General features: G+C 35.8%; 4 protein-coding genes and 3 pseudogenes across 9 annotated transcripts; 4 read left to right on the top strand and 3 right to left on the bottom strand.

Moving 5' to 3' along the window:
• Nucleotides 1–4,994: 4,994 nt before the first annotated feature.
• Nucleotides 4,995–8,174, bottom strand: LOC147535198 (glyoxylate/hydroxypyruvate reductase HPR3-like). The gene is made up of 2 exons (XM_086646581.1): nucleotides 7,004–8,174; nucleotides 4,995–5,711 (listed from the first exon to the last, which is right to left on the bottom strand). The coding sequence occupies exons 1-2, from the start codon at nucleotides 7,469–7,471 to the stop codon at nucleotides 5,187–5,189; spliced, it is 993 nt and encodes a 330-aa protein (XP_086502707.1). The 5' UTR covers nucleotides 7,472–8,174; the 3' UTR covers nucleotides 4,995–5,186.
• LOC147535197 (3-O-acetylpapaveroxine carboxylesterase CXE2-like) lies at nucleotides 8,170–9,446 on the top strand. The gene has a single exon (XM_086646580.1). It carries the CDS (start codon nucleotides 8,272–8,274, stop codon nucleotides 9,286–9,288), a length of 1,017 nt encoding a protein of 338 aa, XP_086502706.1. The 5' UTR covers nucleotides 8,170–8,271; the 3' UTR covers nucleotides 9,289–9,446.
• Nucleotides 9,447–10,241: 795 nt separating this feature from the next.
• LOC147535196 (3-O-acetylpapaveroxine carboxylesterase CXE2 pseudogene) lies at nucleotides 10,242–11,859 on the top strand (annotated as a pseudogene). Its single transcript, XR_015227372.1, has one exon. The product of XR_015227372.1 is annotated as a 3-O-acetylpapaveroxine carboxylesterase CXE2 pseudogene (transcript).
• Nucleotides 11,860–12,795: 936 nt separating this feature from the next.
• On the top strand, nucleotides 12,796–15,152 carry LOC147535195 (3-O-acetylpapaveroxine carboxylesterase CXE2 pseudogene; annotated as a pseudogene). Its single transcript, XR_015227373.1, has one exon. The product of XR_015227373.1 is annotated as a 3-O-acetylpapaveroxine carboxylesterase CXE2 pseudogene (transcript).
• A 377-nt stretch (nucleotides 15,153–15,529) lies between these two features.
• LOC147535194 (3-O-acetylpapaveroxine carboxylesterase CXE2 pseudogene) lies at nucleotides 15,530–16,718 on the bottom strand (annotated as a pseudogene). The gene has a single exon (XR_015227371.1). The product of XR_015227371.1 is annotated as a 3-O-acetylpapaveroxine carboxylesterase CXE2 pseudogene (transcript).
• Nucleotides 16,719–17,721: 1,003 nt separating this feature from the next.
• On the top strand, nucleotides 17,722–22,937 carry LOC147535193 (Protein kinase superfamily protein). 2 transcript variants are annotated; one of them, XM_086646574.1, is made up of 4 exons: nucleotides 17,722–19,735; nucleotides 19,904–20,293; nucleotides 20,409–20,459; nucleotides 21,193–22,937. In XM_086646574.1, exons 1-4 carry the CDS (start codon nucleotides 18,652–18,654, stop codon nucleotides 22,629–22,631), a joined length of 2,964 nt encoding a protein of 987 aa, XP_086502700.1. In that variant the 5' UTR covers nucleotides 17,722–18,651; the 3' UTR covers nucleotides 22,632–22,937. The 2 variants fall into 2 exon arrangements, with proteins under 2 accessions (XP_086502700.1, XP_086502701.1); XM_086646575.1 differs by having other exon boundaries at nucleotides 17,726–19,615.
• A 1,235-nt stretch (nucleotides 22,938–24,172) lies between these two features.
• Nucleotides 24,173–27,373, bottom strand: LOC147535192 (transcription factor bHLH118-like). 2 transcript variants are annotated; one of them, XM_086646573.1, is made up of 5 exons: nucleotides 26,731–27,195; nucleotides 26,233–26,607; nucleotides 25,834–25,890; nucleotides 24,529–24,925; nucleotides 24,173–24,325 (listed from the first exon to the last, which is right to left on the bottom strand). In XM_086646573.1, the coding sequence occupies exons 1-4, from the start codon at nucleotides 26,824–26,826 to the stop codon at nucleotides 24,896–24,898; spliced, it is 558 nt and encodes a 185-aa protein (XP_086502699.1). In that variant the 5' UTR covers nucleotides 26,827–27,195; the 3' UTR covers nucleotides 24,173–24,325; nucleotides 24,529–24,895. The 2 variants fall into 2 exon arrangements, with proteins under 2 accessions (XP_086502699.1, XP_086502698.1); XM_086646572.1 differs by lacking the exons at nucleotides 24,173–24,325; nucleotides 24,529–24,925 and having other exon boundaries at nucleotides 25,621–25,890; nucleotides 26,731–27,373.
• Nucleotides 27,374–27,840: the final 467 nt, after the last annotated feature.

Genomic DNA, 27,840 nt, shown 5'->3' with positions numbered 1-27,840 from the left:
TCTAGTTTAAATGGTGGATATTGTTTTATATTAAGTAAACTTTCTAAAAGAGGCAAGTTCTCTTTTGGCTTGATGTCCAATATTATTTTCCTAATAATTATTATTTTTAACCAAAAGATTCCCAAGTTAAGAATCCAAGAGGTGTAATATGAGTGGTCCAAATGAATATTTCAACCAAATTTAAATTAAATTTACAAAAGGGATCTTACAAAAATAGTAATGATAAAATAGTGCTAACTCCCACTTTGATCCTTGTAACTAATACTCCAATAATTAAGTCCATTGTGAAGGTTCATACAAAAAGAACTTCCAAATGACACCTTTTTATACCTAATTTGTTTGAGTGGTTCATTCGTAAAAGTAGTAAAAGATTTATGCATTTGGTTTCATATAGTAGTATTATCTTTTAACTTTTTTATTTGCCAACATACAAAATAGTTTATTTGTGGGCTCATATACGATTTAGTTCTTGTTTGGAAAAGTTTTGTCACATAACACAATTATTTGGTTCTCCTGTCTCAATTGATTCTACAAAATCCTAAAGACTTCGACAACTCTCTTTTTTTTTTTTTATGAACATTCGACAACTTTCTTATGCACACACACTGCCATTTAAGTATTATTCACACTAGCTTTATATATCACATCAATACCCTCTAGGTTGTAAAGAAATAAGGCATACCTTGTATACTCTGTAGTAAGAAAATCCACTAGATTTTATGCTATCTCCCAACCCGAACAGATTCCCAAGTTACTCATTCGATCCGTTGAGCATTCAATCTAGATGTTCTGAATAGAATCTTCACTTGACTTACAATCAACCTCAGGTAACAAGGATCACGATACCTTGCCCTCTAATTACACCTCCTAATGTCCTACTACCCTCCCTGTGTCTTAATTTTAAATTCTCAAAATATTCGAGACCCGTATTAAGTATCTTCGTAAAAGATGGTTAATGTCCTACTTCACTCAGCTAACAACACATTAAATTAAACCCTAGTTATGTTTAATTTAGTTGATCTCATCAATTAGACTTAAAACTTCTGAAAGAGTAGTACTAGTTAAACAGGAGTAGTACTAATTAGAAAAGGGAAGAGAAAGAGGGTGAATTATGGAGAGAATCTTTGGGGGGCCAACCCAAGAAATCAGTTAATTTGGACATATTAGTTGACCAAACAGGTTAAAGGGTGAATGACTAATACATGTTGTTTTACATGGGTACAACTTACAAGAAGGAAAGTTCGAAATTTGTACCTTTAATCGTTTTACTTGCAGAGGTTCAAAATTGGTTTCTAGCTACCCCATAGTTATCTACTTCTCTATATAATGGTTACATGAATATGGTCATAGTCTAACAAATGCACATACCTTAACTTATGGGATTGGATCGTTGTTCCTATAGTAGTTTATGAGCGTGTTGTTTGTTTCGTCTTTTGACTTACCCATCATGTCACATATCATGTAAAACACATGTTAAGGTGATTATCCTCAAAAAAACATTCTCAAAATGATAATGTTTATAGAAATAATATTTTCTTCGTCTACATATTATTCTAAAGCATGTAAATTAAAAGTATACGGCTAGTTATATAGTACATATATAATGTAGTTATCGCCACTTTGGTCACAAATCAATGTCAAAACCAAAGATAATAAAGGTGGATTGATTGGAAATCATCTAATCAAGTTAAACCCATAAAACAAAAAGAAGAAAAGAAAAATCAAATCATGCAAGCAAAGAGACAAGATTATGGGGTATGAGTTTAACCTATTTGGAACCCTTAATGTGCTCCACTTATGAGATGTTGGGGGTGGCCAGGCTAGCTTTTGTTCATTCTAGCTTAATGAGAAAGGTACTGTTTCTCACTTTGAATTCTTTTTTTTTTTTTGTTAAAGTTTATCACTTTGAAATTTTGACCTATCATAGTTTTAGACAAGCTTGGTGACACAAAGACCCAAACCCTTCAATAATAATGCATATATTTTTTTTTTTTTTTGACAAAGAAACTTATTCCACATACTCTTCAAATCTCAAAGTTCTCCACTAATCACTGTGTTAGACGTATGGTACTCTGAAATCCAAGAGATCATGGGTTCGATTCATATGGATGGTCTTCATTACTTATATGTAAAAAATTTGTGATTATATGGTATAAATAATGTAAAGATCTTGATCTTGTAATTGCCTTTAAGGGTCTTAGAATAGCCTTTTAGGGTTTTGTAATGGCCTTTTAGAGGTCTTTGTATGTGTAATTTTGGCAGTAATAGTGCTCTCCCTAATCATCATGTTGTAATTTACATTTGTAAACACATGATGTTATCAAAGCCATGTAAGATGTTTGGATGTATTCCATCATTAATGGAATGCATATATTTGTTGAGACATAAGCAAAAATGTAAAAAAATCACGCATTCCGTTACTAGATTTAAATATGACAATCAAAGGAAAAAATTCACTCTCTATAACGGACGTATGACACTTTTGCCCATTGTTCTTCGTGGAATGATATCGTAGTCTTCATAGATCGAAACGTGTTGAAAGTAAAACAAATAAATATATTATAGGACAAAAATAGTGGGACCATAGAAAAGAAGGTGGATCTAGTTGCTGTGCCTGGGTGAGTCTAATTTGAAAGGTGAAAGACCAATTGGAATCGTTGGATCAGTTTTCACACTTGTACAGTATGGATTTGGTGAGGTGGGGTCTATCAAACCAACACTAGACTATTAGCATATGACATAAGTGGTAGAGGAAAAAAGGTTTTGGTGGGTGATTGAAGTGGACTTTTTCGTGCCCATAAAAAGGTGGATCATTTGCTATTTTTTGTTGCCCTCTATCAACACCATCACACTTTGAAATTGATAGACCCAACAATTTTGGATAGCTCCCTCTCTCTCTCTCTTTTCTAAAATTCTTACTTTTTCATTTTTTTTTAGTAATGTGGATCGGAAAACAGAAGTGCTCGTTTGACTCTAATTTGAAGTTAAAAGATTCGTGTAGGTATACAAACTCCCGGTTGGCCAACGTACTCCTACAAGAGACTAAATATACGTAAAAGAATGAAATCTCAAGAGATTATATATTGGAAGTCTGAGTATCTACCACATTTTGCTAGCTAGAGACATTACTTAGTCTACTATAGAATGATTAATGAAACGTATTTTGCTAGTGTATAGTATGTATACGCTAATTAGAACCTCTTTTAGTCGAAATCAAAGTTCTTTTCGTATTACTTTATACCCAAAAGTCCCTCAACGCTAATTAGAACCTCTTTTAGTCGAAATCAAAGTTCTTTTCGTATTACTTTATACCCAAAAGTCCCTCAATGAATATGTTCGATTCGAAATCACTAAGGGCTTTCACAACAACAACTCTAGAATCTCTTGGTATTATGATCTTGAAAAGGCTTCTAGCTTTTGTCCACTAAGAGCAGCTCCAACGTGGGTGGGGCTGGGGCTCCCAATTCAAATTTTGGGAGCCCCAGCCCCAGCCCCAGCCCTCCAACCCGGGAGCCCCGGGGCTGGGCTCCCGGTGGGGCTGGGAGCCCCATGCTCCCGGGCTCCCAGCCCCAAATATAGCCGTTGGGGGTCTCCCAACGGCTATTTTGGGGTGGATCCCCTAAAAAGGGGATCCACCCCACCTTATTTTATTTTTTTTTAATTTTTTTAATTTTTTTTTTAAACTAATTTTTTTTTTAATATTCTTATTATTTTAAATACTACTTTTTTAAGTATTTTTCTCTAATTTTTATTTTTGTGTTTTTTTTTGTGTTTATCTTTTTGAAATTATCTCTCTCGAATAATATCACATTTTAATTCATAGTCGAAATCTAATAATTTATAGTCGAAATTTAAAATCAAAATTTCGCACACATACTTCGCACACGTATAATATATTGATTTGGGAGCCCCGGTTGGGAGCCCAACGTTGGAATTGAGGAAAGCCCCGGGGCTCCCAAAATTCAGGGGCTCCCAAAATTGGGAGCCCGAGCCCCACGTTGGAGTTGCTCTAAGGGGATGGAGTTTTAGTGCCATTTACCCTGAGAAGGGGATGTTTGGTGGGTCATTAATATAGGATAATGGGGAACAAGAATAATCCCATTTAGATTTGTTTTTTCATTGTACACTAGTACTTGCTTTCTCATCTCACATATTTGTGTGTTCATTATTTTATCTCTTCAAGGGAAAAGAAAACCATTCTATCCTCTCTCTCATTGTCTCTTGTGTGCAGTTGACTACATTTTAAGAGGTTGTCCCATTATCAATATCCACAATTCCATTGGTTGTGTATCAAAATCTCAAGCACCAATCACCCAATTGCTCTGGCAGATTCTCATTTTCTTTCTTTTAGGTCTGTTATCCATCATTAATGCATTTTTTCAATAATTCATGTCTGTTGGCGACATCTATATGTTTTATTTACGTATCTAACATAAACTTATGAGGTTTCGACGGGTAAGAACATAGAAAACCAGAGGAGTTACAATTTTACGCATATTACAGTGTTTTTTTTTTTCTTCTAAAGATGATACAACTTTTAAAATAAAGACCGCTTGGAAACTATAATAGCATCAGACGTATAATGAGGTGAAATTGTGAAAGATCCAACTTACATGGTGTTACAGCCCAATGTTATTATGCCATCTTAATTTTTATTTCTTTTCTTTATTTCTTTCTTGATCATTTTTTCTTATTTCTAAATTCTTATTTCAATACCTTTCATCGTTACATAGAAGGTGTCCCTTTACCGAGACATTATGGCCTAGCTGATGCTTCTTGCCACACTAGAAAATTTGCATTGGTGTTCCTAATGTTCTTTGGGAAGTTTTGTAAGCTCCCCCCCTCTTTTGTTAAAGGCACCTCCTCTGCTCATACGGTCCACCTAAGATTTGCTTTGAGAGAGAGAGCTTTAACACTTTCGAAGGCGCCTCTAACACATCGCACGTTCATTTCATTCTCATTCAAGAAGTGCAGGAGCCCCCCACAGTTGCACGTTCAAATAACTTGGGTACTTCCAATGTAAACATAGAGCAACTAATTCAGAATCATTTACAGTAAACACTTAAACAAAGTTTAGCTATCAATCTTCATATGTGGACTGCCCCACCCAACAATCAAGAACATGATATTAAGTCTCACAGACACATCACAATTTATATCTTTTTAATGGAGTAAAATCGGGAATTTCAATCATTCTTAACTAATGACAGTAATGGTTTATCGGAGAAAAAAGCTTCCAAGTTAGCAATTACCAGTTCATGAAGACTTGATAACGATTCTGGAGTTAAAACAGCTTTATGTGGAGCTAATACAACATTATCCAACTCGAACAATTCTTTAGGAACGTAAGGTTCGTTCTCAAATACGTCTAGTCCAGCACCACCAATCTCTCCATCTACCAAACATCGAACAAGTTCCTTTTCGTCAATAAGAGCTCCTCTTCCAACATTTACAATTATTCCTTTCTTACCCATTGCCGATAAAACTTCCTTGTTTATGATGTGGTGAGTTTCTTTGTTTAGTTCACAACAGACAATGACGACATCATTGTTAGATGCAAGATCCACGACACTTGAGTAGTATAAGAACGGAATAGATGGTTTCTTTTTTCTTGAGTTGTATGAGATAATGCAATCAAATGCTTCGAGCCTTTTCGCTACTGCAGACCCAATACTTCCCAGTCCGACAATTCCCACACTCTTTCCGCTTAACTGCAAGTACATTATTGACACGGAAGAACGATAAATTAAATACTCGTCAACTGCAATAATCATTTGAGAGCGAAAATCATACTGATAATAAACTTGATCTATTTCTTGCCCTAGGTATTTTTGTGAAATGTTGCAGATATTTCTAGTTGAAGTTACGGTTTTTGACGGTGTTCTCTTTCAAGTACAAACATACAAATCGAACTTTTCAGACCTTGTTTTGTGAGATTCATGTGAGCAAATTGTGAATAGGTTCATATGATATCACTTAGAGACAAACACAACCAACAATACCGGGGAATGTGTATATTTCTAAAAGTTGAAATGAATACCGAACAGAGCCATATAATATATACAAGACTGTTGATATTGTAAGATTGACACAAAGGAAGAAGAGCTGCAAATATTTGTTCCATGTTTATAAACAACTATAATTTGCACTCTAGGGAATAATAAATGTAGAATTAACAAATTAAAAAAACAAATATAATATTTCTCCCTCTTCACAACAAATAATTCTACTTAGTAAATTTTACTATGTAAGAGTTAATTGAAGAACTATAATGCAAGAATGAGTTGACAAAAAGTAAACATTTACAGCTAACCAACTATTCCATCATCTTTTATGCACATAATTTGAATAATACAAACATATTAGCCTAAGACAGAACGCGCAAATCGAAACAATAAACATATTTCACACCATCGCATAGTTTAATATCTTATATAATTAGGCGCAACCGATTCACCTTATTTAAGCTTTAGGAGAGGGAGTGATGAACCATCATGGCTAGTCCAAGACCCACATTTCTTTAAGAAAGCCATTAGAATACAAGATCCATATCCTGGTTTCTTTCTAGTGTCATGTTTAGGTCTTCTTTCGGAAAACTTATTTAGGGTTCTCTCATTGATCTTTATGTCAGCTTTACGCAATTATGAACTAATTCTATCCTTCTATTGTATCAAAGTCATATGATATTATTGTTCTTGTCAATTATGTTATTCCCCAAATCAACTATTCTACCAAGTACATATTGTATTTGCCCTTTATACTGAAATTGGTCTTGAAACTTGACATGGGAAGATTTTAGATTTCAATTTAGTATTTTTTTTTAGATAGCTTTATAGAGAGATAGGGAACAAGAAAGCTTGCCCGGACTCTGGGCAGAAATTCTATGTGGGTTAACGCAATTTGCGCTTCATTGCATTCAAAATCATCAAAAACACGAATCAGAACGAGATACAGACATATATATATATATATATATAGGAAGAGAGAGAGAGAGAGAGATTACCTTAGAACCAAGAGGAAAATCCCCTTTGAGAGGCCAAAGGGCAGAACGAACAAAACGATCGGCAGAAGAAATTCTTCTAAGAACATCAATTAATAAACCAAGAGCAAAATCAGCAACATCATCAGAATATATACTACCTGCGTTTCCAACAACAATTCCTCTGCGACGACATTCAATCAAATCAATATGATCAAGACCAGCACTAACTGTCAAAACACAACCAAGTGATGGTAAACAATTTAGGGTTTCGAGTTTTGCTGTAGTACCATCACCACAAATTAGGGCTCTTACAGATTGTGCATTTGTGGTTAGGAATTGGGTAAGGGGGATTGAGTTATCTGTTTTAATGAGAGTTTTGAATTTCTTAGTGAATTGTTCTTTGAAATTGGGATTGACTGGGAATGGGAAAAGGGTAAGAACAACTGGTCTTTGATCTTCTTCTTCTTCTTTTTGATTTGGTGTTGTCATTGTTTGTTTAATCGATTTGGTTGATGAAATAACAGAGTAAAGTGAGTGAGTAATTAGAGCAAGGAATAAACAAGAAAGGCTACGTGTTCATTTATCTGTCACACAAAAATACCTATCATGGTAGTAGTGCTGCAGCATGATATAGGAAATTCTTGGCAGATTTTGGAAGGAATTTCAAATCAAAGGTCTGAATTTCCTCTCACAAGAAGCTGACAAATCAATCTTGGTTGTCCATCTCCGATTTTTGACAGTCAACCCAAATTGCCTGTCAGTCAGACATTTTTTATTTTGAATTGTCTGCGTGCCTCGAACTCTTTGACTTTTAAGGTAAAAGATTAAATCTTTCCAACCAAGGGTTGTTAGCAACGCTCGAATCTCAAAACCTATAAAATCTTTCTCCAAAGACAATGATATTATCTTTTCTCTCCTTTATATATAAAGTTACATAAAATTTTACTTTATTCATTTCCTCAAACAATAATAGAGTTAGTGAGTTAGAGTTGTCAAGATGGTAGGTCAGTTTTAAATTTCCGATTGCAATTTCATGCCCGATCACTTTCTTTATATAAAAGAACTATTGTATAGACTGGTTTAATTCATCTTTTATAATATCTTCTTGAGATGCATTATTAATGAATATACACTTTTGCCAACCCAATTTTATATCTCAAAGCATCTCACATGTAGCTTCCAATGGAAAAAAAAAAAAGTCAAATCAACAACTTTACAAATATATAATCAATCAATCCCCCTTTTGGCTTTAACAGTACTAAACTTGGTATTACCAGTTTTTCTCAACAATGGCTGATCTACAATCATCCCTGGTCAAGTCATTATCATCCAATACTACTACTGATACTACTATTGATCCTTATGAAGCACTCAAAATCATTCACAACCCAAACGACACACTCATTCGACTCGAACAATATCCATCTACTCTTGCAACGGATGATCTAAACATCTGGAAAGATATCTCTCTCAATACTCAAAATGAAACTTCTATTCGAATTTTTCGACCCATGACCCATCCAGAAGGTACCCATGACAAACTTCCTGTCATAATTTATTTCCATGGTGGTGGATTCATCCTCTTTAGCACTGCCACAACTATGGTTCACAATTTTTGTAAATTCATGGCTACCCATTTATCAGCTTTGATTGTTTCCGTTGACTATCGTCTCGCCCCAGAAAATCGACTTCCAGCAGCTTACGATGACGCAATGGAGGCCGTAAAATGGGTTCGGGATCAAGCTTTAGACTCCATTGATGGTGAGCCATGGTTGAGAGACTATGCTGATTTTTCGAAGTGTTTCACAATGGGTTGTAGTGCTGGTGGAAATATAGCTTTTCATGCTTGTTTGAGATCATTGGAATTAGACTTGGAACCAATTAAGATTTCAGGGGTAATAATGAACCAACCTTTTTTTGGTGGGGAAAAGAGAACCGGGTCGGAATTGAGATTGATGAAAAATCCAACCTTCAACTTTGATATGACTGATGTGATGTGGAAATTGTCTTTGCCAATTGGAGCTAATAGAGATCATTTTTACTGCAATCCAATGGATGACATTGATTATGGGACACGTGGCGAAAAAGAAATGGTTGGATCAATAAGGAGGTGTTTGGTTGCAGGGTGTAATGGAGATTTATTGTTTGATAGTCAAATTGAGTTTGTGAAGATGTTGGAAGGGAAAGGTGTAAAGGTTGACACTTGGATGGTAGAAGGAGGGTATCATGGGATATATTTTCTTGATCCTAAGAAAGGTCAAGTACTGTTTGGGAAAGTAAAAGACTTCATATTCTCTCATGTCTAAAGTTAATGGAATTCGCAGAGAAACAAAATGGGGAGTGATTGAGAATTAAACAAAAAAGACAACATTTTCTTAAGTTGAATATCAATTTGATCCATATTTGAATCTCACACTTTTTATTTTCTTGTTTTTTTGAATCAATAAATGCTTACTTCACATTATTTATTATTATTATTATTATTTTTGTCTTCATTATAAATCTCTACTTTCAAATGGATGGCAATTGAAAAATTTCTGTAAATCCAAATGACAAGAATAAAACTTCGACGACGCACGTAGTGGTTTATAGTACTAGTTATGGTTTGTACAAACATTTTGTACCAGTCTAAAACACCAATCGATATCAAGGTCTCCACATTGAAATGAAGCCCACAAAACAATGCTTATATGGTGTCCTCCTTTCTTGGGCATATATATGGATCTCAATAAATATTCAAAATTAAGCTCTCTACCCCACCCAATAGTGTCCTCTCGCCTTCCTTGCTCTTCTCTAAGAGCATCTCCAATGCAACACTCAATTTACAAAACTCAATTTGACACATAGGATTACATTGAGATACTCAACATTTATTGTTGTATCTCAATTGGTCCACACCAACATTTTATATAATAAAATAAGAACCAAAAGTAAATCTAAAGTAAATGTTGAGTTTTTTTGAGTGTTGCATTGGAGATGAATTTTGTATTGAGTATCTCAATAATGCAACTTAGGAAAGAGAAACTTAACTCATACTTGACACATTGGATTAAATGAGTTTTTGTTGAGTATTGCATTGGAGATGCTCTAAGTAGTATTCAAAAACAAAAACAATAAAATGTTGAATCATATACGAGTTGAAAGTCAAAAACAATAAAATGTTGATTCAAACGTAAAAGTTTAATAACCCATCAACAAGAAAGGCTGGAAGGTTCCCACGTCTTCTAATATACTTTTTAAGTACTAATTGGATTTATCTCATCAAAAAAAAAAAAGCACTAATTGGATTTGAGTAGTAATTCAACTAATTAGTTTCACATGCTACTGTTAGTTAGGCTGTAGCAATCATCCTCCTATTTTTCCAAACCTAACTTTCCATCCATTATTCAAAGGAAAAGATGTCTTTTAAGAAACAATTTGGACGACCTTGAGTATCTCACAAGTCATTTTCTTATAAATATTTCATTGGTCCACTACCCACCAATCTTTATTACCACAACTTCTCATTCTAACAACTTATTTCAACTCCATCAAAATCATCATCAAACTCAAATATTTCTTCAATCTTTTCTTTTTATCAACAATGGAAGCTAAATCTTCATCACTTATATCCAATATTAATCCATATGAAGCACTACAACTTGTTTACGACGCACAAACCGATTCTCTCACATGTAATCTTCCTGTTCCAACTATTGAATCGTCGGGCGATCCGAATTGTAAGGATATACCTCTCAACATTGAGAAAAAGACATGGGTTCGAATTTTTAGACCCACAACCATCACCACCCCCACAACCACCAGCGTTACCACTGCAACAACCACCACAAATAAGCTTCCAATCATAATCTACTTTCATGGTGGTGGGTTCATCCTGTTTAGTGCAGCCTCAGGTATGTTCCATGATTTCTGCAAATCCATGGCTGCCCAAGTACAAGCTTTAGTTGTCTCAGTAGAGTACCGCCTAGCACCCGAAAACCGTCTTCCGGCAGCTTATGATGATGCAACAGATGCCATAAATTGGGTTAGGAATCAAGCCATGGATCCTGTTAATGGTGAGCCATGGTTGAGAGACTATGCTGATTTCTCAAAGTGTTTTCTAATGGGTTGTAGTGCTGGTGCTAATATTTCATACCATGTTGGTTTAAAAGCATGTGAATTGGATTTGGAACCAATAAAGATTTCTGGTTTGATACTGAACCAACCCTTTTTTGGTGGATCAAAGAGGACAGAATCAGAGATTAGACTGAGGGATGATCAGATTTTGTCTAACCCAGTGATTGATTTGATGTGGAAATTGAGTTTGCCAATTGGGGTAGATCAAGATCATGTATATAGTAATCCAATGGCTAATAATGGTGGGGGAAATGTTAAAGTGATAAAGAGGATATTTGTGAATGGATGTGATGGAGATCCATTATTTGATCGTCAAGTTGAGTTTGTGAAGATGTTGGAAGACAAGGGTTTAAAGGTTGAAGCTTCCATGGAAGAAGGTGGGTTTCATGGGATGACTTTCCTTGATCCCAAACAAACTGATTTTTTCTGCAAAAAGTTGAAGGATTTCATTTTCCTCTCACAAGTTGTTTAATGGAGAGCGGAGCAAGATCAAAGGGTATGTGTTGATTAATGTTTTTGTTTGATTAATTGAAGGAAAATGAATCTGGGACTCTATAGGACATACTCCCAAGTGTAATCCTTCTCAGAAGATAAAGTCATTTTGGTTTTTTCAATCTGACAAAAATTGTGAAAAGACCAAAATGGCATTGTTATTGTGAGGGGGAGTATTCCTGGGAGTATGCCCAGGGAGTCTCCCTATCATCATAAGTTTGTTTACTTTGACTTTTTTCCTCTAGTTAAGGGTTATTTTATTGGCGCAATTATTTATTTATTTATTTTTATTTCTAACCCACCCCCTCGGTAGTAAAGAAAAATTTATGGGTGTCACTATACAAAATTTTTCTTCACTGCATACTTCTGTCAAGAAACTCTAACTTAGACATCGTAATTAGTCTGAACCGTAATTAGTAATTACATCACGTTAATCATAACAGTTTTCGATATTGTCTCTACTTTAGACATTTTAGCTCAAGCCCAAAATGTGCGGGTTTTGTTCACCCAAAAAGTTTCGTCACTTTTTAAGCATAAACGTACACTTATAATTCAGACTCCTGACTCTCGTTCGTCATGTTTGACAGTCACAAAAACGCTTTATTATCATTAGGTTTTTTTAGGGCCACCGCTTTGGGGAAATCAGAAATGTTTCAGGGAAAGACAGTGGAAAACAAAAAAAATGTAACCAAACGCACCTTAACATCGCCGGCGGAAAGTCGCCGCCCGGGTATTACCGGCGACGGCCGGCGACATCATCATCTTCTCTCTCCCCCTTTCTCTCTATCTCTCCTCTCTCTCTATCTCTCTTCTCTCTCTCTCTCTTCTCTCTCTTCTGTTTCTCTTTCTTCTCTTTTTCTCTCTTTCTTCTCTTTTTCTTCTCTCCATCTCCGGCGAAGGGGCTCCTCCCCTTCGCCAGAGATGGAGGGCAGGAGAAAAAAAAATCGTCGGAGATGGTGGAAGTTGCCGTAGATGGTGGTGGTAGGTGAAAGGAAGAAAAAACTGAAAAAGATTTGGTTGTTTGGGAGAAATAAAAAAGTCTAATTTCTTTTTTGTTTTCACCCAAAACTTCAAACCCCGGAAAATTTCTTTATTTTCTCGTAACACCGACCTTTTTTATTTACCTCCTCAGTACCTAAAATGGTAAGTGAGTTTATACCCTCAGTAATTGGTAATTGATTTTGCTCATTGGGTTTACCATTTGTGGTAAAATGTGAGGGCCATGTTTGGTGTAAAGAATTTGAAATCATAAATTAAATAATATACAGACATAGTAAGTCTTTACGAATCATATCATTTATTAAACCCAACAATAATGTAAGTTAGCGCGATTATCAAAATAACATTACTCTAATATCATGCTTGGTGGTTATATTCTTTTTCCAAACGTCCAAAATTGTCTTAGTACTTTTAACAAAAATAGTAAGCCTAAAGGAGTAAACACTCCATTACCAGCACCATCTTAAAATATGCTTTGCGAGTAAAAATCAAAATAAAATCACCATTGCTAATGCTACCTAAGAATTTATTTACGAAAAGTAAAATAAAAGAAAAAAAATACATAAACACCTTGAGCATTGTCCTTCTCTTCACCATCATCCTCCACCACTACTCCATTTATAAAGAAAAAAAAATCACCATCACTAGTCACCCCTAGCATTACCATAGCCACTACCATTACCATTTTTATATGAGCAAAAAGAAAAAGTCAAATCACCAATATCTAAAATGAAACAAAATTAAATTTGAAATGGTTGAAAAGAAATAAATCTCAAAGAAAATTTTTGACGGTTATATGTTTGGAACCTCATGAAGTTGGTTCGTACATTTGCTTCAGTGTGCCCTTTCCGAAGGGTTCTCACTTCTCACCGATTTACCAATCGGATGGATGAGGAAGCCCTTAAGGAGAAGAAGGAACACTCAAATTTTTGGTATAAGTGTTTTTCTTATACACAAATGACGCCTCACAAATCTTCCAAAATCAAATAATAGCAACGGCACCCCCATAAGACAATGAAAAATTTACAAATGAAAAATGAATAACAAGACGTGACATTGCTTTTTCCCATTATACGAAGAAAGTATTTAAAGAAGTAGGAATGTTTTTAAGTGGTAACACGTGTCTCTCTACTGTTGACTATATAGATCTTGCACTTACAAAAAAAATACTACGTCTTTTCAAATATTTTGGACGACCTCGAAAATCCCACTAGTCATTTTCTTCACAAGTCTCATTTTAATATTCTATATAGTATCGACAAAACTAAAACATTTTATATGTCACTGTTTGATTGCAACTAAGCACAAATTGAGTTAGAAATAGCTCCAGATCTTCAATTCCTTCATCTCTTCTTTCCAATAACTTTCATCAACAATGGCAGATCAATCTGCATCTCCACTGAAATCCAAAATCAATCCATATAATGTAATGCAACTTGTTTACGATTCCGAGAACGATTCACTCACTCGTGGCCTACTATTCCCAAGTACGGATCCGTCCTATGACCCCAATTGCAAAGATCTACCTCTTAACATTGAGAACAATACCTCGATCCGACTCTTCCGACCAGAATCCACCAACACAAATAAGCTTCCAATCATAATTTACTTTCATGGTGGTGGATTTATCATATTTAGTGCAGCCACAACTATGTTCCATGACTTCTGCAGATCCATGGCTACTCAAGTACAAGCTTTGGTTGTCTCGGTAGAGTATCGGCTAGCACCTGAAAACCGTCTTCCCGCAGCCTATGACGATGCAACATATGTCATAAATTGGGTTAGGAATCAAGCCATGGATCCTGTTAATGGTGAGCCATGGTTGAGAGACTATGCTGATTTCTCAAAGTGTTTTCTAATGGGTTGTAGTGCTGGTGCTAATATTTCATACCATGTTGGTTTAAAAGCATGTGAATTGGATTTGGAACCAATAAAGATTTCTGGTTTGATACTGAACCAACCCTTTTTTGGTGGATCAAAGAGGACAGAATCAGAGATTAGACTGAGGGATGATCAGATTTTGTCTAACCCAGTGATTGATTTGATGTGGAAATTGAGTTTGCCAATTGGGGTAGATCAAGATCATGTATATAGTAATCCAATGGCTAATAATGGTGGGGGAAATGTTAAAGTGATAAAGAGGATATTTGTGAATGGATGTGATGGAGATCCATTGTTTGATCGTCAAGTTGAGTTTGTAAAGATGTTGGAAGAAAAGGGTTTAAAGGTTGAAGCTTCCATGGAAGAAGGTGGGTTTCATGGGATGACTTTCCTTGATCCCAAACAAACTCAAATTTTGTGTGGGAAATTGAGAGATTTCATTTTTCCTCCTCTTGTTTAATGGTGATTGGAGCAAGATTAAAGGGTATATGTTATAGTAGTATAATGTTTTCCTACTTATAGTGGGACATATTCCAGTTTTCTTAGTGCAGTACTTCAAGCAGAAGGTTGTGCTAGTTAGGTGTGGATCTATAACTACTACTTGTTCATCTTTCACGAAATATTTTATTTCTTATTTAAAGTTTAAACCCTTCTAATGGGCACCTCATGATTTTAACTGTCACATGATATTGATGCATGGTCCAATCGTATAACGATACAAAATAAATAAGAAACTCGAAACCTGTTATATTTCATTGATATGACTTGACATACACCTAAGTCGGTATATTGTAAATTTGGTCTCAAATTTCAAGGGTGCTCATTATAGTCCTATATTTTCAAGGGTGTTGTTTGAACTGAATTGCTTGCATTATCGTAATCTGAGTGTGATGCCACATATTCCTTTTTATCTCAAGATATGCCACTCCATGTTGGGGCAAAAATCTTAAGTCAAATTAAATGATAAAATCAGAAGAGAAAACATAATGTTAAGTAAATTGAATCTTTAAGAAGACACTACTCTTGAATTTTTGAAATATAGGGTTGAAAATAGAAATGTGATCATAAAGTAAATGTTCATTTCGTAATCGTTCCTTTATCAATTAGTAATTGAACAGTTTCATAGATAGATAGATAGATAGATAGATAGATAGAGTAAAATAATACTAGTAGTATCAAATAATGAAATCTCTCATATAGCCCAACATAGACAAATGTCTCTTGGGATCAATATAATCAATCACATGAAAACCAATTTCACCAAAATGAGCTGTCACCGGAATCCCTCTTCTTATTAACATCCTCACAAATTCCATCTCACGGTCAATTAATGGGTCCCCTTTAAACCCTCTCACCAAACACCTAGGTAACTTTGTTATATTCTCATAATGACTTCCCTTCACCATTGGATTCAGATACTCGTGATCTGCATCTGATCCAACGGGCAATGTCAATTCTACTATTAGTTCTGTCAACGACCGCGGTATTATGGAATCATTCACACCTTTTCGTTCCGACTTGGTTAATTTGGTTCCACAAAAGAAGGGCTGGTTTAATATTAACCCGGATATGTTAACCGGTTCAAGATCCAAACTCACGGCACGTAATGTTGTGTAATAAGCACATGTAGCACCAGTACTACAACCCATAACATATAACCTAGAAAAATCACCATAGTCTTTCAACCATTTCTCACCGTTGGATTCGATAGCTTGTTTCTTGATCCAAAGAATAGCTTCTTCTCCGTCTTCGTAAGGTGCTGGAAGTTTATTTTCTGGCGCAAGTCGATAATTAACAGAGACAACAATAGTACCTACTTCTTTAGAAAAACGTGTACATGGTTCGTTATCCATGGCAGTATCAGCGCTAAATATGACAAAGGCACCCGAATGGAAGAAAAGTATGATAGGGAGTTTAGTAGCTACATTTTTATTGTTCGATAATAGTTTAATGGGCAGGTATAATCTTATCCAAGTTTTCTTATCCTCGTTGAGAGTAATATCTTTGGTGATTACAGCTTCGTCTGTATCTGGATTATCTCCGGTAGGTGGAACAGTAGGAATATAACCAACCCGAGTTATGGTACCATCTTTGTTCCGAATAATTTTAAGCAAATCGCAAGGATCTACCTTCACTTCCATATGTGATTCGTCGTTTGTTATTTCTTTTGCATCTTCTTGTTCAAAAGGACAGTTTCTTGATGATTCTTCATGTGATTCTTCTTCCATTTGAATTTTAATCAATCTTCTTGTTGATGGTTTGGAAGGAAATTAAACTTTAAATAAAATCAATTGGTGGTTAAATATAGTTAATTTTAGTTATTAATTCCAAGCAATTAGGAATAATTCCAAGTTGTTCCATTTATATGGTTGGACTAACCTAATTGTATCCATTGACTTTGGTCATGGGTCTTGTAGATTATTTCAATGCCTCATTCTTATGATCCTTTCTTTGGAATGTGGATAATAATAGCCAAACATCATTGACATTTACACCTAGCTAGTACTTGATTTAACACAACCAACATGTCATAATTAAAGGACAATATATCCCAACAAAAACATGTCTTGTTAAGAAGAGGTGGGGATATTTTCTGTTGGAATATTTACTGCCTAAACTTAACGTTTAGAAAGGCATAACATACAAGTGGAAGTCAGACTCCCAAAGGAACCCACCAATTTGAGAAGGACTCTCGCCAAATGCAACCAAACTAGATTTACGAAGTCATAAGGGGCGTTGGAGGCACCAATAAAACTATCTCAAGGGGCTTTATAACTTTTTCTTAAAGAAATGCACGACAACATATACAAGGCAAAGCGTCGCATAGATTTTTAGAGAGAAAAAGACAAGATGAGAGAGAGAGAGAGCTGATTTTTGGGAGGGTCTAAAGGCGTCCCCAATATTTGCCTATGCCCACCCTCTCTATTAGCCCCAGGTGGACGAGACTGTTCGAGGACACTTGGATCGAGCTTAATTTTTGTTGGGTTTGAACCACCTGAAGTCGTGCAATACCCTCGAATTGCACGGTGCATGAAGTGCTCAGTCGAAAAACCACAGGAAATGCTAAGAGCAACTCCAAGGTGGGGGTTGGTGAGAGTCCCAAATTTGAGACGCTCCCAAATTGAAAGTGCCAGCTCCTAGCTACTATGGACTGGGTCTAAGAGACGAGGGAGGGGATCAATGGCAAAATTTGGGGACTGTGACCTTCCTTCCCCACCATGATAGTATTTAGGGCGCAGGGAAGCATTGAAGTTTGGGCGGAAGGAGAGCGTGAGAGGTCGGTCCTACACTACTAGTAGGTTAAAGTTGGCGGGCGCGGTGAAGTGATTCTCAACTTTTTTAAGGTGGTTGGTGGTGAATCTGTCTCCTCCACCTCTGTCTCTCGCTTGCTCCTTCTGCTGCTGCTGCTTTTGCCTGCTGCTGCTAGTATTTCTAGAGAGAGAGAGAAAGAAGAAGAAAGTCCATTATTCTTATTATTTTTAGACTTCTAAAGAGAGAGAGAGAGAGAGAAAGTAGCCCAGCCGACTGAATTTCATGAAGACAGAGCCACCACCTAGCAGATTCAGAACTCATTCATGATCTATCACTATCAAAATTCCTTCTCTCTCTCTCTCTCTCTCTCTCTCTCTCTCTTTCGACAAACAAATTAGTACACACTAGCTAGTACCTGTAAAAAGGAGAAAATAGAGTATGAAAGAAATAACAAGGGCAGGCAGAGAGAGAGAGAGAGAGAGAGAGCTCTTTTTTTTTTTTTGCAGTAGTGTAGTGATGATCGACGACCTAACAACACATTAAAATCAATGCTCTCTCTCTCTCTAGTCTCTTCCACCACTCATCATCACTCTCCTCCAACATTCAAACATAAAACTCTCCATCAGAAATTGTTCGCCGAATTTCCCAGTCTCTCACTACAATCATTACTACTACTACTACTCTCTCTACCTATTCTATTCTATTCTCCTCCAGTCCTCCTCAACTTGAACCCTAATCATATATGCACCCTCCTTTCTCTTTTACTTATTAAACATATTCACTTTCCCTTTTTGTTACCCATCTTTTCAAATTTGTTTTCAACCCTAACCCTAAAATAGTTACTACATATATCTATCTATCTATTCTTTTAATGGTGGTTTTTGTTTTTGGGTAGTTTTCTTTTTTTGTAAAGTTTATTAGTGTGAGATATGATGGGTGAAGATAAAGAAGGAATCAAGAAAAAAAGTTTGATGATCATTTCTCAAGATCTTGATCACCCACCACCACTACTTGTTCAGGAATCAAGAAGTCATGAAAATATTTCAACTACTTCACTACTAACCCTATCTGATCATCATCAATCTCTATATAATGTTGTTATTCCAACTTCATCAATATCACAAGTTTATGATCATCAACAACAACAAGAAGAAGAAAGAGTAGTTGAAATATTCAATAATAATAATAATCCAAAGAGACCCAAGTATGGAAGTGGAGGACAATGGAAGATCCTTCCATCAAAAGATCAACAAAAAAACCCATTAGTAGTACTAGAACCACATACAACAACAACAAGTTCATCTACTCCAACAACTTCATCACCCTTATCTCCTCCTTGTCAAGATCAAACAGACACAACAACATTTCAAGTTAGAAAGGGGAAGTTAGTAAGTCCAGTTTGGAAACCTAATGAGATGCTTTGGTTAGCAAGAGCTTGGAGGATTCAATACCAAGGACTAGTTGTAGGAAACAGAGATGATAGTAATGATGTTGTTTCTCTCTCTAGTGGTGGTGGTGGTGGTGGTAGAGGGAAAACAAGAGCTGAAAAAGATAAAGAAGTTTCTGAATTTCTAAACAAGAATGGAGTTCATAGAGATGCAAAAACTTCAGGAACTAAATGGGATAATATGTTAGGTGAGTTTAGAAAAGTTTATGATTGGGAAAAATCAATTCCAACTAGTAGTGATGATCAGAGAGAAAATGTTAATGGAAAAAGTTATTTTAGGTTATCACCTTATGAGAGAAAAGTTCATAAATTACCAGCTTCATTTGATGAAGATGTTTATAATGAACTTTCTCAGTTTATGGGTATCAAACCTGGTGGTGGTGGTAAAGCTTCTTCTACTAGTACTAGAATAACTGTCATTTCAGCTGCTCATCTTTATGATACTGGTACTACATCTCCTCCTCCTCCATTAACTACTAGTACAAATATTATAGCTTTACCTCCTTTACCACCACCACCACCACTACTTTCTTCATTTAAAGAAGAAGACCAGCTTTCTCTCTCTGGTAAGAGTACTTCATATCTATTTATGTTCAATTTTTAGGCTTCTTCCGTTTTTAGGTTTATAAAGTCGACCGACTGACTAGATACGCATGTATGTTCGCTAGGGAGACCAGGATTCCAATCTTACTATCTAAAAAACTACACTATTGTTTAATTACTAAATGTTGCAGGGAGGATCAAACGAGGCACGGAGGGTGGTGGTTCTGAAGAAATGTATCAGCATGGAGGTCGAGGGACAACAGAAGACGTTGGAGGTCCTTCGTCATCTTCGTCTAGAGAACTACTTCGTCGAATTGGGAGGATAAGAATGACTTGGGATGAATCGGTGAATTTATGGGCTGATTATGAAGAAGGAGAAAATTGTCAAAGAGGAAGAGTTAAGCTTCAAGGGTTAAGTTTCTTGAATGCAGATGAAATCACATTCTTGGATGAAACCATGGCTGGTTGTACTATGGAAGCCTTTGAAGATGGACCTTTGAAAGGATTTTCTATTGACAAATTTGTTTGTGGTCAACAAGTCAAAGTCTTTGGTAGAAGAAAGTCTTCAAATGCTTCTTTAGGTAGGATTTTATGTCTTCTTATATGATCTCACCATCAATATTCTTCTTTAATATTGGGACTTGAAAAAGATTGAGTTTGACAATAGCTTCTTCTCTTTTTCATGGTGATGTTTAGGTTTCTCTGGCGAGCGGCTCCAACTTTCAGGATCCGAACCATCTAATCGACGTAAGTTATTATTGTCATTTTTTTAAGTAGCCTACTCGTTGACCTAAAATTGTTATAAAACCTTAACGACATTATATTTATTCTGTTATTGCGGAAAAAACATAGTCATATTACTCTAGACACAAATTTTATATGAAACGAAAAATTACAGTCCGTCAAGGTAGGGTTGGTACATAATGTAAATTTGGTAGAAATAAGTAGAATTGCCTCTTAAAAGTATTATACTGTAATTTCTCAACAAAAAAAAAAAAGTATTATACTGTAATTAGTTTGACTTTTTTTTTAGTTTGTTACGTAAAACATGGTTGGTAAAGTAAGAGATGGTTCCCTGTCCACCAACAATTGGATGATCTTGACAGGGTTAGGGTTACAAGTATTCAATAACCTAAAATTTAGGAAACATAGCCTTAGAAGATAAACTACTTTAAAGTGATGAGGTAGAGTTTCTGTCAACATTACATGTCATGGAGTAGCTCACCCTACAATCTGTCAACCTATAGGCAAAGATACCTTGGCTAAAACCAAATATGGATATGGGAAAATGCCATATCAATGGATATTAAAAAGTACTTATCCTTGATTAGGATAACACTGTGACATGTTATTCATTGTTCCACATATTTGATCATGAAATTACAAGACTATTCTTTTTTTTTTTTTTGGAAGAAGCAAAATAGTTTATCTGATCTCTAGTGTTGTTTAACTTGAAATTTTATTTGATTCTTTATTGCAGCTATTCCTCCATGGGAATATCAAGATCCAACTGAGTACTACCTTGGGTGTTTAAAGGTTCCACCAACAACCCTTCCTACCTTATTTGAACTCTCATGGCACTTACAAGAACCACCACCACAAGATTTACGTTTCCCTCTTCGTAAAGACGTCTACAAAGACTTACCTCAAGGAAAAGAGTTATTTTTCACAACTACAACAGAATTCTTAGACTGCAGATCAATCACTTTCGATATCTTAAGCTCAATAACTCGATCAAACCCAAGTATCAGTAGCTCCACAGCAACAAGTAGAGACTCATTTATCACTATTTGGGACGATTGCATTAATCGAGTTGTCTCGAAATTTTGCTCTTTAGAAATGGTTATAGTTCGAAAACCATCCTTTATTAGTAGCACTAGTTCTTCTTCGACAACAGATACTTTGCAGGATCAATGGCCAAACGTAACAGGTTTCGTTCGAAATCTTTGTTTATGGAGAGGAGAAGAAGTCGATAGGTTTCGAGAAGGTAACATAGATCCATCTTCTTCAATAGTAGAGAAAATTTTATGGAGTTACATGGACCTACCATACATACTAGGCTACTATGCAGTTGGATATTCAATTACTTTTTGTGCTTTAAGTCGATCCCAAGATCGTGTTATTCGTACAGATCTCTACTCAATAGATCTCTCAACACCAGTAGATAGACTCAAATCACTAGTCCCTTGTTGGAGAATCGCCGGTCTACTTCCTTTACTAGCCGAACGTTGCTTCAACACGGACAACAACAAGAATTTATTCCCATTCAGCGACTTCGAAAGACTAGATTTGGGAGGTGGAAACTTAATCGAAATGACACCAAACACAGTGAGGCGTTCATTTTCGAGTCGAAGAAAATTCATTGCAGTGAAAGAAATTTATGATTTCTTGGATAGACGCATCCCTCATGCAGAATACATTTTTAGGTCATCAGAGAAAGATTTGGCATTGACATTCAAACCAAGAGGATGCAAATTGAAACCAACAAACTGTGAACAACTTGTTGAAGCTTTAAAGTTTGTAACAAAAGCTTTAGTAGCATTACATGATCTATCATTTATGCATAGAGACTTGGGTTGGGATAAAGTGATGAAGAGATCAGATAGAGAGAATGAATGGTTTGTATTAGGATTTGAGGAAGCAGTTGGTGCTCCACAAATATATCCAAATGGTGGGATTTTGATTAGGTCAAGGCATGCACCAGAGATGGGAAGAGGGTTGCATGGAGTGAAAGTTGATGTTTGGGGAGTTGGACAGTTAGTGAAGACTAGTGGGTTAGCTATTCCATTGTTGTTGAGAGAGTTGCAGAATAGATGCTTGGATATGAATCCTGAGCAACGCCCTAGTGCTGCAGATTGCTACCATCACCTACTACAGTTGCAATCGTCTCTCTCGTGCGTCGCACCGAGCGGAATTTGATGTGATTATTAAAAATGATACATGTACACCTCTCACATGAAAGATAAATCTTACAGGCTGGGCCGAAAACTAGCCTCTCACAACTACCAAAATCTCCCACGTAATTAAGTGTACAGACGGGTCACTGTCTATATACTTACAGTTTCTTCTAATTAGTGAAGCCGATATTAATTTTTGCTTGAGACTCGAGTATTCCAACTTTTGTGTGTTGTAAAGTAATCTAAATATAAGATTTTTGTTGGAGCTTTATATGTTTATTATTATGAAAGTGGATAAAGTATAGGTTTACATTACGCATTTTGAACATATCATGCTTTGCAAATGTGTAATTATTTAACGGACAATTTTATATACTGATGCAAGTGGAAGGACAAAGTGAAGTCGAGGAGAGAAAGAGGGATGAGATGGGTCAAAAAAGAATTATAATTATAAGAATGTTATAAGGGTAAAATTTGAAAGTTTGAAAGATATTAGGGGTCAACTCGAAGGTCCAGACACGATTGGGGGTCAAATAGAACGCCCATAAACAATTGGGACCAAAATTGTCAGTTGGTCACAAATTGGGAGTTAAAATGGAACCTTTTCATTATTTTCCGTTTTAGATGTTATAATACTTTTTTTTTTTTTTCTTATTCTTGTATGTCTATATGTAGTTTTTATACATCTCTCTCTATGCATATATGCCAGCAGAAGTTGATGATGATATATGATAATGGTGAAGAAATTTGTCCATAAAATATAATTTGCAACTTTATTAGGGTTAGGGTGTATGGAAGGGATAATTTCTTTGTTTTTTATCAAGTTTTTTCGTTTTACATTAGGTGAGAATGGTCCCAAACCCAACCCACCCAATTGCCCATGTTGCTCGTTTCAAGTTAGTGACTACGGTTGGCTTTGTTTAAGAATTTTTTTTTATTTTGCCCCGCTTAAACCCACCAGCTAAGTCCACTATTATTTGATATAAGCTACCTAAAACTTCAAGCCCAGATCAGAGGTACCCTTTTGTTGTCCTAAACATAGCCCGGTTCCCACCCCCAGGTTGGCGGCGTGTCATGTTACTTTTCTTCGTCCTAGACAATATCTAGATGATCTCGCTAGTCTACGGCTATCCCCATGTACACTTGCACTGATGGCTTAGTTATAAGTATAATCTAGTAATGTCATTTTCTGGTTTTAATGGTGTTTTCTTTGCAGTAGGAGGTTTCTTTTGCTTAAAATGAATCCCACTCTGTTCAGAAAATCTTAGTCCACATAGTCAATGCTCTTGAAGGGAAAAATTCTACTGGCTATAGGCGAACTCCTATTGGCCCAACTTTGTTCGGATGGGGTGTATCTAGTTAATTTGTGGCCTCCATAAAATTTATCCCAACTCACTAATTTGATATTCATATAGAAATTACATATCCGCTAGTTTGTTGTTTGTTTTTTTTCTCAATCTCTAAATGTGACTGGTTTGAATATAAACTATTAGACTCAAATAGACAAAAACTCAACCAGAATCAGTCATTCATATGTATAATATAATACATCGAAAGTCACACAAAAACAAACATACTGATTTTATTCGAGTTAACAACTCAAACTAGACTTTAAAACAAACTTACGAAGAAAAAAAAACCTACCTAAATAGATAAACACATGAGCAGAGAATCTGCTGTCCAACCCAGAAAAATTAAGTTACTTAAATCCCAACACTAGAGTTGCAGTCAACAGTTGGTAGCCCAAGTGGTTCCAAGGTGTTGACATAAACTCCATAAATCCCTGGAGTTATTAGGGTGTAAATAATGTTGTTGGGCTTTAGGACATGTCTTGTTGGGCTATAGGCCCGGTTCTGTTAGTGTTTGAGGGGGCGGTTATCATACGTAGATCGTAGTCGACTTCCAAAAAAAAAAAACACTAGAGTTGCAGCTTTTGTATTACATACAACAAAAAGGGTGCCTTATAACCCCTAATCCTTTTGGTCTAGGCCTGCCCCTCTCTTCGTACTTCCCGTGGGTCTCGGACTAAGCCTAATCCGTGTTGTTCAAACCCAGTATGGGTTAGGCCCAATCCAAGTGCCTTAAGGCTGCCCCAATCCGTGGAGCGCTAAGAGTGAGGACGGCCAGGAGTAAAAAATGAAAGGCGCATATAGCCACTCCCAAAAACATATTCACTAAACCAACTTGTGCAAAATTTGGTTAGGTCAGAACCGATTTCTGCTTGTCTGGATAGTAACCCATTGTTAACATATGTCAGTATTACCAATTCAGTTTCTTGTTTTTGGCTCACATCTTCTGATAGAGTAATTGATACATCTGAATAGAAATTACACCATGAATACAAGCAAGGTTTAGTTACATCATATAATATTTGATACACCACATGATGGAATAAGGAAGCACATAATTATCATGAAACGACCCTCAGTTTGGCATGGGAAAGAATCCTAGATGTGCTCTAAAAAAAACCCTAAACATGCCCTGAAACTAAAGGTCTAAAACTACATCGACTTTCTTCAGTACCTAGTGTGAGAATAGTCTCACATAGAAGAAGGGGTACCTAGCAACCAGGAATATAATGTCTAGGTCCTCTCTACTCATTGCCAATTGGTTTTGAGTTGGATGACCACAAACTTAACATGGTATCAAAGTCAGGTCCACACGTGATAGGCTTAAAAGCCACGTGCTTCACGTCACCCGAAAAAAACACGTGTTAGGTTAACCACCCCACACGTGAGGAAACATGTGAGAACAGTCCCGCATAAGAGTAGGGGTATCTAGCAACCAATAAAGAAAAATCTTACAAAAAATTTGTTTACGAAATATTATGTTAAGAAAAATCTTATAACTTATTAAACCAATAAAGATCGAGTATCTGCCTACTTGACCTCCTACATTACCGTATGATAACAAGAGAATGAGCTAGAAATTGATCCCTCAAACCTATCTATTCCCTCTTACATGTCCTATTATCCAGACGGTCCAATGGGGGTCAATAGGCGAACAACTTGTTTGATAAAATATGAACTGTGAGTACGATTTTTTCATAAGAATTCAGTATAACATTTCCGTTTCGACAATGCTTCCATAAGCAGTATTCAGTATAATCAGAGGAAGTTAACTAACTTGGATCAAAGTTCACATCTACTCCACAAACAATATCAAACCAAACTAGAAGATGAAGTTGTGCCTGTGTGCATTCTAGTGAGACTGAAATACTTTACCAATTCCATCAGTTTTTGTTGAAGGTCAGATGTATTCATTCCTTTAATATTGCAAACCTGTACATATAAACTTTCATTAGCTAGGGCATGAAAGAAGTAATAAAGCTTTGGACACATTAAACACTCAAACAAAAGATTATGGCCTGATACAAATCCTTATTCCTTAAAGGGATTTGCTCTTTATGAACTAGCCATCAACAATATGGACTATCTTAACAAAAACTAAACCCATGACCTAAATCTAATATCCGCCCGACTTCGATTAATGCTACACTTAACCATGGACAATCCCTCTCAACTGGCAAGACTAACGATCGAAATCTTACTGTTTCCGGAAAAAAAATGACTCTTAAACCTAAACATAAAATCATGGAAGAGTAGATAGAGTATATATAGTACCTCAGCTTGAATAGTGTGTAGATATCTTTCATTAACCCTAGTTGAAACACAACTAACAACATTAAGTCCTTCTTCAAGTAATAGTTGAACAACTCCTGAGAGAGGTAACATTATACCATTATCATCACTAATGAAGCTAGTATTTATAACAATCTCCAAACCAGATGAACAAGGCTGAACCGTCACGAAATCGGACTCATGAGATGAAGTATTTCCAGCTGATGATGATCTAATGATATCAGAAGGGTTATGACATAACATTATTGATCTCTTCTTCAACCCATCTCTCTTGTGTTTCATATCTTGAATCTTGTTTTGGAGATGTTTTATATAATTAGTTGCTTCATACATGTGATCAGATGTTGATCTCTTCCCCTGATTATGAAAATTAAAAACCACCCATAGAAACTAATCATATATAATTTAGACATACTTTTAAAATAGTTCAAACCCTATAAAAGATAAAAAAAAAAAAAATGAAAATGGGTTTATTAGTACCTTAATATATTCAATAGGAAGTAAAGATCGAATGGAAGCGAAAAGACTAGACATCTCTTGTCTTCGTTGTCTTTCGACGTCTTTACGAAGGATCATCTTATTCTTCTTATCATCTTCTTTGTTTGGATAATTGTTGTTTTGAGAGTTATTGGAAGAAGCACTTTTATGTTTATTATTATCCGCCAGCTTGGATATGTTGGGAGCTAGAAGAAGAAGATGATAAGAAAGTACTTTGAAATATAATTAGGGTTAGTGAATTATATGATCTTATCTTGATTTTGTTGTTGTTGAATTGTCTGTTGGTGAAACATTTGGATATGAGATCTATCTTATAACAGCTCACTTCTTTGGTGTAAAAGGGCATGAAGGTGAGACATAATTCATGCTTTTCTTCACCCTTGATTTATAGCTAGCTATGGGTATTGAGAGAGAGAGAGAGAGATCTTTGATAGACCTAAAGATGCCAAAGATTGTTTATGTTGTGGTAGAGAAAGATAATATATATGACATATTTTGGGGTCTTACGAGAAAATGAAGTTTGAGTGGGCACTGTATGTATTAAGAAAACTGATACTCTGTGAGACTGTTCACTCGATACTAAACCGACAGCATGTGATAGACAAGAGTTATATTTTATCGGTACTTTTCTCTTTAGATCGTGCCCGTCCACCTTTATATGTATCAGATGAGGATGGGGCATAATATCATTTTTCATGAATTATATATTCATTGAGAGACTTCCATTTGCATTCACACACTGTAGACAAGTAGGGGACCCAGGGAAAAGATTGTTAGACCATTTCTTTAATGATGTATATATCTGGACATTGTCATCCCACTGTCAGGGTTGGCCCTATAGTTTAAAGGAGCACGTGCAGATTTAAGAGATATACTATGTCTGTTTATGGAGATTGGGAGATTTTTGTTTATCTATACTATTAGGACTATATGTCTTATCTTTCAACAAAAAAAGAGGGCTATATGTCTTATTTTAGGGGTATCCAAATTTATGATTTGGTACTTAAATTTATAGATATTGCCCATTTTCCATTAAAAGGCCAAACTAGTAATAGATGGTTTCATCTGAACTTGCGTTTTAAAAATTTAGGT

This window comes from Eschscholzia californica, unplaced genomic scaffold, assembly GCF_041429995.1.
Source record: "Eschscholzia californica isolate CP2 unplaced genomic scaffold, dmEscCali1.0.p SCAF_6, whole genome shotgun sequence".
Taxonomy (NCBI): Eukaryota; Viridiplantae; Streptophyta; class Magnoliopsida; order Ranunculales; family Papaveraceae; genus Eschscholzia; species Eschscholzia californica.
The sequence above is the reverse complement of the archived record's forward strand: the minus strand, read 5'-3'. Positions and strand labels throughout refer to the sequence as shown.